The sequence below is a fragment of the Dermacentor variabilis genome, chromosome 2 (genome assembly GCF_050947875.1).
Source record: "Dermacentor variabilis isolate Ectoservices chromosome 2, ASM5094787v1, whole genome shotgun sequence".
NCBI classification, from domain to species: domain Eukaryota; kingdom Metazoa; phylum Arthropoda; class Arachnida; order Ixodida; family Ixodidae; genus Dermacentor; species Dermacentor variabilis.
The window spans coordinates 143,974,039-143,984,977 of record NC_134569.1 but is presented as its reverse complement, the minus strand read 5'-3'; the positions used below and the strand labels follow the sequence as shown (position 1 = coordinate 143,984,977).

Genomic DNA, 10,939 nt, shown 5'->3' with positions numbered 1-10,939 from the left:
AAGCAAAGTAGGCCTCCTATACCTCCACTTTCTTCGATTCAGAGGCCTATAGTGCTGTAAGCATAATAAACCAAGAGGAGTTAGAGCTTCGCAAGTTGTTGGCTCTTTATATTACACTTTATGCTACGTGGAGTTTCAATGTGCAGGTACGTTTTAGTCGAAACACACATTCACTTTGGAGGACAAGCGCATCTGACATTCCCCAACCCTCGCAAAGTCTTCCTTTGGAAGGCACCAATGCTTAACTGCTTATTACACCGAAGTATGGATAAGGTATACCAATACAGCTTTAAATATTGTTGTCTTTTATAGTAAAATAAATCATGCAAAAAAGAAATTTAGAACTGTGTCATATATAAAGTGAGTTTTCGGGCAACCGCAGTCGGAAAGCCACATAATGCTACTGTAGTGCTTTAAAACAAAACCGACGGTAGCAGTACGGTACCTCTCACATCCCCTTTAAATATCAGGCAGCACATAGCATTCGATATTACAACAAGCACAAAGAAATATACATGTTTTCACTGCAGCAAAATTGGTAGCTTGCTGAGTTTTTCTTTGTCGACACATGCAAATAGATATGGCACGCAGTAGCAGGAGCGCAGCACACATTGCAATGAAGCCGATTCAAGTTTTCCTGTTTGCCGCAGTTCACCTACAGGCGCACGTGTCCGTATGTGATTCAAATATCATTATTTTCCTTTTATACTTCACCCATAGGCATACTGATATTTGTGAGCTTGCGCACTGTTCGTTTTCATCGGTGCTTTTGAAGGTACTTTGATTGTAGAAAGCGGAGCGACGTTTCAGAAACATGAAACCTTCAGCGCTTTTCTTTTTTTTTTCTTTTATGCGCGATCGTTGCTTTTCTGCGTTCACTGTTCCTGTTTCTCTGTTATCATGCTTTAATTCATTATGCTATGCACCAGTATAGAAGCATCGCAGCGAAGGTCAAATGAGTTGTCACCTTGTGATCGCAGTACTTCATATATAGGGACCTGTGGGGACGGACGTTTCAGAAACAGACATCAGCCGCAGAGCAAATTCGTATTATTTGAAAGCGCAAGAAAGATAAGAGATCAATATCATGCCTGCCAGCACTGCCGTTCACCTTACGGCAATATTCATCCATGCATTACTCGCGGCTGGCACAGACACATACGACAGCGCCTGCAATGCGAGCCCGCTAAAGACATTCGACCTGACGAAGGTAACCGCTATTCAGTGTTTATGTCTTAATTACATCTCCGTCATTGCTGATTCTCCATTACCTTCAAACTATGTAATGGTACCAGGTGAGTCGACTGCAGCTTCAGTCAGGCCCCTGTACAGCCGAATTTAGATAATGTGCCACTTATTGTCCACCTCAATAATCCGTTCTTACAAACGCGCGCACAAGAAAACAGACAAAGAACAATGTCATCTTAGGTGAGTTAAAATAGAAACTTACAAGCGCGTAATTACCATTTGTTCGAAACGGTTTTTTAGATGAAAGTTAAACTAAGTTAGAATGTTAAAAAACACTGCGTGCACGCATGAAGACGTAGTCATTATGGAGACTTGAGCGTCAGATACAGGTAGCGCCAGTACTGGTGTTTACATGAAAGCGACAACTGGCGCATCGTATTCGCGTAAACGGGGCCAATGCACTAGGAAAGCGCGTCACATTAGTGCGCCAGACAGGGGTGGCTTGAGACGAGTCAGTCGGCTTTCTGAGTCTGGTGAACCGCAACCAAACCGACGAGCTTTCCTTTCCGCGGTGATTCCACCGATGACTCTCGTGAAACTCGTTAAACTTGTTGCAGTCCGTTGTCGTGTTCTTAATTCATAATCTGACAAAGCGCAGATGATGAACTGTGGTCTGAACGCCAATGCGTACGCGATTTGGATTCCGCCAACTGGGTGCCCCTACTGCCAACGCGACAGCATCGACAAATCGCCAAAAGGCGAGTTCACGTGCTACGCTACAAACTCGAGCGCTGGCTGCAGCATGACACCGTAAGTACAGCCATCGTCAGAAAACAATGACCCGTGGAAGAAACTGTGCTCTAGTTGCCCAGAAACGCATTTTTGCGAAGTTGAATTTTCCTTGTTCGCGAGGTACCGATGCGAAGCTTTCTTGGCCTCATTCGGGTCATCTTGCGGTCGGTGTATGTACAGTCGCGATGAATTTGAAGGTGATCGCTCGAGCGGCGACCGAAACTAGGAGCAGCGCCACGTTACGTCATCGCCGTCAGTCGAGAGTGAAACACCAGATAGCTCCCCTCTCTATCTTTTGCTGTTCCCTGAGCAGCTGTCACTCTCGTCGCTCCGGCAGCAACTGCGCATTTCGCGACCGGACGCAAGGGCAATTGACGATCGCGGCTTCATCTCGCGCGCCATATACGGAGGAAAGCGGGGAGGCAGAGCGGGAGGGAGAGGGGGTCGGGTGGTGGCTTCTACTCCGCCAGCAACTGCGTACTTTGCGCGGCGACGCGCGATCACGCGTGCCGTATCTTGAAAGCGATCTGCAGACGGCTTATACCTTTGTGCGCGCTGTTTTCTCGCCGCTGTTTGCGTTCAAGCGATAGGCAGCATGGCTTCTCACTTCGCTCGCTGCTGCTGCCGCGCTTGCTCACGCCAGTGTTTTGACAGCGAGTGTCCGCGGTCATCGAGTGTGGTGTGTTCATGCTTGCCTCTGCGCGCTGACACCACGCTTGTTAATTCAATTAGTAAGCGAATGCTTCCAAGCTTATACGGCCAATAAAACTACTATCCTTACTTCGTATAACTGTCTACTAATTTGTTATGGCAATCGATGCTTCGCCTTTCGGGCGAAACTGCGACTTTTTAAAGGTCGCAAGCAATGACTACGCGCTCCTTGAACCTGGAGTCACCTGTTTTGACCACCCATGAGAAAGCTATCTAGACGTAATTGCGAGAGGTTTGGAGACACAATTCGCGACCTGTATTCCTCCCGCTCTTCATAGACAGGGCATAATAGAAGATTTCGAAGAGATTTCTTTGTCAGAACTGCCCTAAGTTGTTTCATGTTTACCAGCTGCAACCGCAAGTTCTGATGGACTCATTATTAAGATGGTTATAATTTTGTTTGAAGGCGCTCCTAATGTTTTGTTAGGTGTCATAAATTATTGTATACAATATGCATGGATCCCTCCTGCGTGGGACAATCGCGAATGTGATTCCACTGCTTGAAGACCAAAGCAAAGGGTACGCACTACACAATATTCGGCCTAGTTCACTGACATTAAATTTTGTAAAACTAATAGAAATATTATTATACGTGCGTATGATTAAATTGGTGACCACAAGAGAATTATTGAGACCCTCCCTAATTGGATTTAGGCTAGAAAGGTCCACCTAGATAGCCGAATCCAGTTGGCAAGTTGCAACAAACAAGGTGTGGCTCTAGTTACACTAGACAGTTCTAAAGCATACGATAGAGTGGAATACCCTATTTTAATAGAGAGGATGTAGGATGTTGGATTACCTGTAACATGGACTGCTGAGTTCTTGCGGGGCAGGAATTTTACTATGTGCAAAGTGAAATTTCATTCGGAAAATTCAGACAAACTGGCGGAGTTACGGAAGGCGAAGTTTAATTCCCGCTTTATTCAATATCTTGCTCAGCTCCATTCCTTGTCATTATAATTTTACGCTGATATAGCGTAATAGCGTAATAATGACATAGCGCTGATTTTACGTTTACGCTGATATAGCGTTTTTTGCTTCGGCAAATGATATTGACACTGTAGAAGCGCTTACATGAATACTTATCCGAGCTAGAAGCAAGGCTGAATGGTATCCGCATGTCCCATGATGTAAATACGAGTGGTGTTCTTGTCTTTCCTTTACAAAACCAACTTATTATATCCCTTTAATAACGTCATTCAATTATTCCACAAGGAGAAAAAATCAGGTATCTTGGAATTATTTATGATGTAAACTAACTCGCATGAGCATACTGAACATGTAACTTCAAGAGCTTCCCGTGCAATGGGGATACTGAGAAGGGTAAGCAATAATCAATGAGGCATGCACAGATCACACACTGATAATCATTTACCGCTGTATATCCGACCTATACTATAGGTCGGCTATGAGTTATTCTCCGGCGCCTCTGCTTATAAGCCATGTCCACTATTTTTGCTAGAACGGGAAGCGGTCCTCTTATGTCTGAGGCTACCAGTTTGTAGCAAACGCCGTGTTCTACAATGAATAACGCCTACTTTCCCTTGAAATGAGATTTCAAATACTCCCCGTTCAAACATTCCTAAGGCTCTATGAATCTCCACTAAGGTCCCAGTCGATCTTCATCAATCGACCAGCTCAATTTTTTGGAGTCTCATGGCCTCCCTTTCACGCATCACCGGTGATTAAAACACAATCGTTAATGAGTCCTCTAAATTTACTTATAAATGATGTAATCACGGTAAGCAGTATCGCCAAGTTATTGGTTATTACTTATGATGACATATACCCCAACAATGCAAAGGAGCTTCCCTGGCATATTCTTAACGGCTTACTACAGGATCACTTGGATCAGCTTCACACAAGCGTAATTATAGCAATGGATGCTTCGCAGTGTGAGGAAAAAGGCCGGAGCTGGCTTTTTTTTTAATCTTCGTTGCATTAGGCTTTTTCAGTCTCCCAGACTACACTCCAATATTCCTGGCAGAATTGCTACCTGTTGTCCTAGCACTGCGTAAGCTACAGCCTTCCACGACAACCACGGGAATAATCGCAGACTCTTTATCATTGTGCACCTCTCTTCCTGCTGCCGGCGAGTCGCACATATTCAGAACTTTACAGTCAATCACTGCAAGTCATTTGCGGAGTTCGCAATCAGTATGGGCACCTGGACACAGAGGCATATATTTTTGAACAGTTTCGTCAAGGCTTCCATTGCAGGCCCTGTGTTTACCCTCCCTCCCATGACGGATTTCATTGCGTCCCTCAGATTCCAGAGGTGCACCCCTTTTTGAAGTCAAAATCAAATGTAACGTACTCCAAGGAACTGTACCGCTTACAATTCACTTGGGGCAGCACATTTTCCAAATCGAGACAGACAGAAGTACGTGGTATTAACGACACTGCGCTGTCGAGTCCCACCCCTAATGCTGTACTTGCACCAATCTGGTCTGGAAATTTCCCCTTTGTGACATTTCTGCGACACATTAGATACGATTGATTATTACTTACCGGACTTCCAGCGTTTTTCTTCCCTGAGAAAAGGGACATTGCAAATTACAATGCGACAGCACGGTGTGCCACTGAACTCTCCAGTGTTGCTGTCTTTCAGAGCTTTTGTGCTTGGACAAAAATTTATTGTTGAAAATAACCAATTCCACTGTTAATCACATTAATAACTTCATTCTTCTTTCACTGCCTCACTTACAAATACTAACAACAGGTTTTATTATTAAATATATAAACATATTTTCTTGCTTTCTCTGTGTTCTATTATAATGGCTATTTACTGAATCATATTCAATTTTACTCGCTTTAATTTATTCATCAAAATTATGAATTTCTAAATTTATTCGCTCAGCACAAGTGTAAAATCTTCCCGACTCTCGACCAGTCCCCGTAAGTGGGTATGTGTTAAAGACTTTAATGTCATTATCATAATCAAATAACAAAAAATGAAATACATGGCAATGTAAGCGTTGTGCCATTGCGTAGCACGGGTGCTCGCAAGCACGTGGGCGCGCGCCATGTTCCTCGCCAAAGACGCATGAATGAAATGGCAGAATTTGTAGCGTTTCAGTAACGGCTTCACGAAAACTTCGCTTCACATAGATTCCAAAGTGTAGGCTGGATCTGCTCAATTTATTTCTCTCTTTTCAGCTACACCTATGCTCCATTGAATGGTAAACACTACCTCGAGAGGGACATCGGAAGTGGAAGTAAGGCAGCCTCGTTCAATTTCAATAGGTTCAACCTGGCTTCTCTTTCTAGAATGAAAGCTCGCAAACAAGTGTGCTGCTGCATGATTTGTTGGAAAGTACGCAATAAATAAAAAAATGGCTGTGGCTTAGCTAAGGTTAAGCCCAGGATGCGAAGCATACTAGCCGTTATTTTAACGCGACAGCGTTAAGGCGCTCGTGTCGCAGAAAAGCCGGTGTCGTCGGCATCGGCTCAGGCGTGCTGCGCTTGCTCAGGCGCACATTTCGTTGTCGCGCCGAACGCTGCGTTGCTCGACGCTCACCGCGTCCGATGCGGGGCGCGTAGTCGCTGCGCCGTAGCAAAGCCACCTAGAAACAGTCTCTGTAGCACGCCGCAACCTTCGCTTCTCATTCCAATGAGCAGCTCTGTCTCCAGGAGGCATCTCACCTCGTGAGTGTCTAGCAGAGGCAAGCGCAGCTGCTTATATACCGCCGCGACGGCGCGAGCGACGGCGCGAGTTGGAGCCCCGTTTCTCCTCTTTCGTGACGTCACGGTGTCACGTGGTATTGAAGGCGACACCGCCGCGCCTGAGGAGCTGGGTTGAGCCCTAGTAATATGCTTCGCATAAAAGAGGGAATAGACGACTCTCATCATCATCATCAGCCTGGTCACGCCCACTGCAGGGCAAAGGCCTCTCCCATACTTCTCCAATTGCCCCGGTCATGTACTAATTGTGGCCATGACGTCCCTGCAAACTTCTTAATCTCATCCGTCCACCTAACTTTCTGCCGCTCCCTGCTACGCTTCCCTTCCCTTGGAATCCAGTCCGCAACCCTTAATGACCATCGGTTATCTTCCCTGCTCATTACATGTCCTGCCCATGCCCCCCCCCCCCCCATTTCTTTTTCTTGATTTCAACTAAGATGGATGATTCATGGATGGATGACTCTCAAGACGATTCCAAAAGAAAGTCGTCACTTAAGAAGGTCGAGAATCATTCTATTTCTTCATTAGGGTGTGCGTGACTGCGTGCGTACGTTCGTGTTACCATGTTATCTCTTTTTTCAATCTTTTGCCTTCTTTTTCATTGGAAAGACAATGCGTTTTTAGAACATTTGAAGTACGGATATCTTGAAAGTGCTGCTAGTTTTAGGCGTACTGCTAAGTAGACGTGAATTCACTCTCCTCGGCGTCAATTTCACAATCTCCGCATGTGCTTTAAAGTGACGAGTAAAGTGAGTGAGGAGTTTTTAATTAGATGCTTGGACATTGTAAATTGTCGAGCACGAAAAGTCTGCTTCGTCAGGTAATCTACCTGTACAGGGTGAATTGTGCTATGGGGTCCATGCGATTTTTTAAGCACCTCGAACAAGAAAACTGCCAGTATAGTGCGTCTACTATGGTGCATAACTGATTGTGACTTCCTGGGCATGAAATTCTAATTTCATTTCCTTTACTTTCAGAGAAAGCTAGGTCTGTGATCCTGGACACTGACAACTGCAAGTACTTAGTTCAGATCGAGTGTTACCCAGATGGATCAGGTATAACAATATCAATGAGATATCGCTCAGCATAATTTTGCCTTTGAGATATTTGCTTCACTTGTAACATATATAACATTGTGCTGCGTTTTGTTCCCGTTACTTCCACCGTAAACGAAAAAGCGACTACCAGCAGTTAAGAGAAAATCTGGCAGATAACTGAAATTCACAATCGAATGCTACGTTTAGCCAAATCTTTCTCGGGTGTTTTCACAATACAGACCCTTTCCACGTTCCCGTATCTACACTTTATGTAAACGCATTTATTTCCGTGTGTGCATGTGTGCGTGGGCGTGCGTGCATCTGTGATCCAGCGCGTCTCAAGGAATAATGTAGCCGCATTGTAACTGCCAAAGTAACCTTGACTGCATCGCAGAAAACTTGTCGCGCTGCACGTTGCTGAAACACCACCTTCTCAGCTTTCTTTTACGTCGAGGAAAGTTTGGGCAGTCAGCGGTTTTATTGTTCGAGGAAATAAAAGCTGTTACATCCGTTGCATCTGTTAGCGAACACGGTGCCGCATAGAAGAGCTAAGTCGTTTTTTCCTGGGTAATTCTTCGCAGCGGCTCCCACGTCAGAAATTGCACGTCTTTATAACGTTTTACGTCCCAAGATTTCCTTTTGCTCTTTCCTCTCGGTCTGTTGAGTTTACGTTTATAAGTTATAAAGTTTGCGCCCAATACGTTTCCTCGTAATATTGCCCAGTTCCTGCGCAGTTTGCGTATTATAACTGTCGCGCATTGTCTATAAATAGCACAATTCCAATGTTTGTCAGTGAATAGCAGAACGCTATCAATGTTGTTACGATCGCCTTGCACGTTTCTTAAACTATGCACTGCTTTTAAACCACCCTCTAGATTAGCTACAGTGCAGATGTTACGAGAGGGGGCACATTAGAGAGAACAATTTATGTAAATTTACAGCCCGGAGCATTCGTCCAAGCCGGCACGGCATAGAAACCCACGACAGTTCTTGCAGGGCGCTGCGTACGTAATAATGGCGCACTGCATAAATGTTCTATGTTGTGCAAAAAAGGGGAAAAAATGTTATACAGAAACAATCGACGATGATCATCAACATGAGCGAATAGCCCAAACGAATGAAGGAGCGAGCAAGGCGACAATCCGGGTGGCCAGCAAGACGAACGATTGCGCGACAGCATGGGAATTATGGTTAGCACATGGATTTGCCTAAGCTTTGTCTTTCTGGCTTTCAAGGCGGCTTCGGAACTTTGCAAACCGACCATTTTCAGCAAAGCACTGCGTTGTAGATGATTAAATAAACATTAATAAGATTGTCCGACGGTAGCGTTCAAACACGGGACATCAATAGCACATAATCCTGATATTGAAACCATTACGCCATGGAGGCATGCGCCGACAGGCGACCATAGAACACCTTTAAGAATCTCTCGCGGGCAAGCGAGCGCGTTGAGACGGCTGGCGCGTTTCGATTTGGCTACCTGGACAGGCGGAACCGCTGCAATTAGCGGTGACTGTGCGTCTTCGCAGTGTCTTACTGCCTTCTGCATTTAGAAAAGTATACATTCATTTTGAAATTTAGACCAATTAAAGCGAATAAATCGTAATAAACGAAGCCACAAGCACGAAGATCAGACTAAATCCATGCACTATCATTCCCATGGTGGATGAACGATAGCAGCGCCACTTCTCTCTAGTAACTATTGTAGAAAGCTCTTAGTTCTCCCCCACTTTTCTCCCCCCCCCCCACCTGCCTCTCTTCGCAACTTGGTTGGCCGAGAGCTCCTGCCCTTTCCGTCGGCATGTTTCCTCGCCGTCCCTCATCCAAGTCCATGCCCCCCCCGTCGCACCACCGACCTACCAGAAAAACGGCCGAAAGGACCATAAAAAAGAAGGCAGGCCTAGTAAACCTACGCTCGTTTGTGTGATTCGGTCTAGGAAATAAAAAATGAGATTGACGGTGCGAGGCAAACCACACAAGGTTGAGATGAAAGTATGGAATGGATGATTAGAGCAATCAAGAATCTGCCATGAAAAATTTGCGAAGTGTTAAACACGTGAAAACAAAGATGTTCACCCAGAGCAGAACACCACAAATAATGACAGAAGTGGGCCTGGATATTAATGGCACAAAGCATAGGTCAATTAAATGATACAATAATTAGCACTATTCTAGATAACATTGCTGATAAAACCCAAACTTTCAAAGGCTGCACAAAATGTAAAGATAGAGAGAACTACTTGTTCCGGAAACGATAAAAGTTGTTCCTGCTTGAAACGGAACGCCAACAGCTGTAAGGCATGTGAAGTGCGAAGAAAACATCTCAATGCGACCTTGCCAACAGGAGGAATAACGAGAATTTGTGACCCGTTGTTGTTTTATTAGGGAGTACTGTAGCCTTCGTCGGCTAAAACGTGCAAATATGCGGACAAATTATTAACGCCTGATTTCCTATTTTATTTCCTCTCTCCTGTTGCAGTGTGGCGGTACGTTACTTACAAGGCCTCGTGGACGGACTCTGAGGTCGATGCCTTCAAAAAAAGGGTTCAGCAAACTTCATCCCTTTCGTTCCTGGGATGCTTGACGTTTAAATGTTCCGTGGGCAAACCTTGAATATCTCTATAGAATCAGCTTACGATTCTTGTCTCACGAATCGCCTTACGATTCTATTAACTGGCCAGCCCCAAGAGCAATGAAAGTGCGAGACAGAGAAAAAGGGAGATAATGAAAGTTTATCAGTGCTCCCAATTTTCGAGCCATCTGTCCTCCATGTCCTGAAAAAGAAATCCTTGACAAATTTGGAAGAATTGGAAAATGACGCCTTATTAAAGATATTTTTAAACAAACAGATGTTCGTTTCTTTCTCTGCCGGACGATGCTGAACTATAAAAAAAAAAACACTGAGACCAACGGAAAAGCCGCGGCTGTTGTACTCATGTATTATAGGGCATAGTTAGTACAACGTTTCGGATGTTGCGCATGGCGTCAACACTAGCCATGCGCGCCTTACGCGAGTCGCATGAGACTTCCGCACAGCAGCGACCCTCCTGCGTGTAGCAGCCGTCAGGCTGTCATCTGTCTCAGGAGTGCACACAGTCCGACGCTGCGGTGTTCGATATGCCTAGTTCATGTGCGAGGAAGTTATATGCGCTAAGTTGAAAATACGTGTCTTTCTCAGCACCTGTTCAATATAAGCAATATTTAGATTTGTCCGTGTTCAATGTAACGAGGTTTGTCCCTAGCAAAGCATATGCAAAGTCACCAGGCAAACCAGGCGAGTTGGAACTTGTCTATAGTAACAGCGCTCCATAAACGACTACACCGAATAAGGGGGACGGGAAAGAAATTTAAGACAGTGCCTGTACCGTCTGTGTCGTCGCTTACTAGAGCGTCGTGAGCATGTAAATGTTCTGTTGTAGCGAAGGATTTGCGCCGGAAATAGTTCATTGTGTTTGCAAAGTATCCGGTATGGGTTTCGGGTAGTGCTAAAGCATAACCCTGTGACTTTAGGGTTGCTTGAGGACTCC

The 10,939-nt window shown here is 45.0% G+C and overlaps 1 protein-coding gene across 1 annotated transcript; it reads left to right on the top strand.

Annotated features, from left to right (window-relative positions):
- The first annotated feature begins 987 nt into the window (after positions 1-987).
- LOC142571012 (uncharacterized) lies at positions 988-10,253 on the top strand. Its single transcript, XM_075679312.1, has 5 exons — positions 988-1,210; positions 1,847-1,998; positions 5,851-5,909; positions 7,353-7,430; positions 9,892-10,253. Exons 1-5 carry the CDS (start codon positions 1,088-1,090, stop codon positions 10,023-10,025), a joined length of 546 nt encoding a protein of 181 aa, XP_075535427.1. The 5' UTR covers positions 988-1,087; the 3' UTR covers positions 10,026-10,253.
- Positions 10,254-10,939: the final 686 nt, after the last annotated feature.

Excerpts from the sequence above, each read along its gene's own strand:
- LOC142571012 (XM_075679312.1), top strand. The coding sequence starts at position 1,088 with ATGCCTGCCAGCACTGCCGTTCACCTTACGGCAATATTCATCCATGCA. Across the intron at positions 1,211-1,846 it reads AGACATTCGACCTGACGAAG|ATGATGAACTGTGGTCTGAA; the intron begins GTAACCGCTATT and ends GACAAAGCGCAG. Across the intron at positions 7,431-9,891 it reads GTGTTACCCAGATGGATCAG|TGTGGCGGTACGTTACTTAC; the intron begins GTATAACAATAT and ends CTCCTGTTGCAG.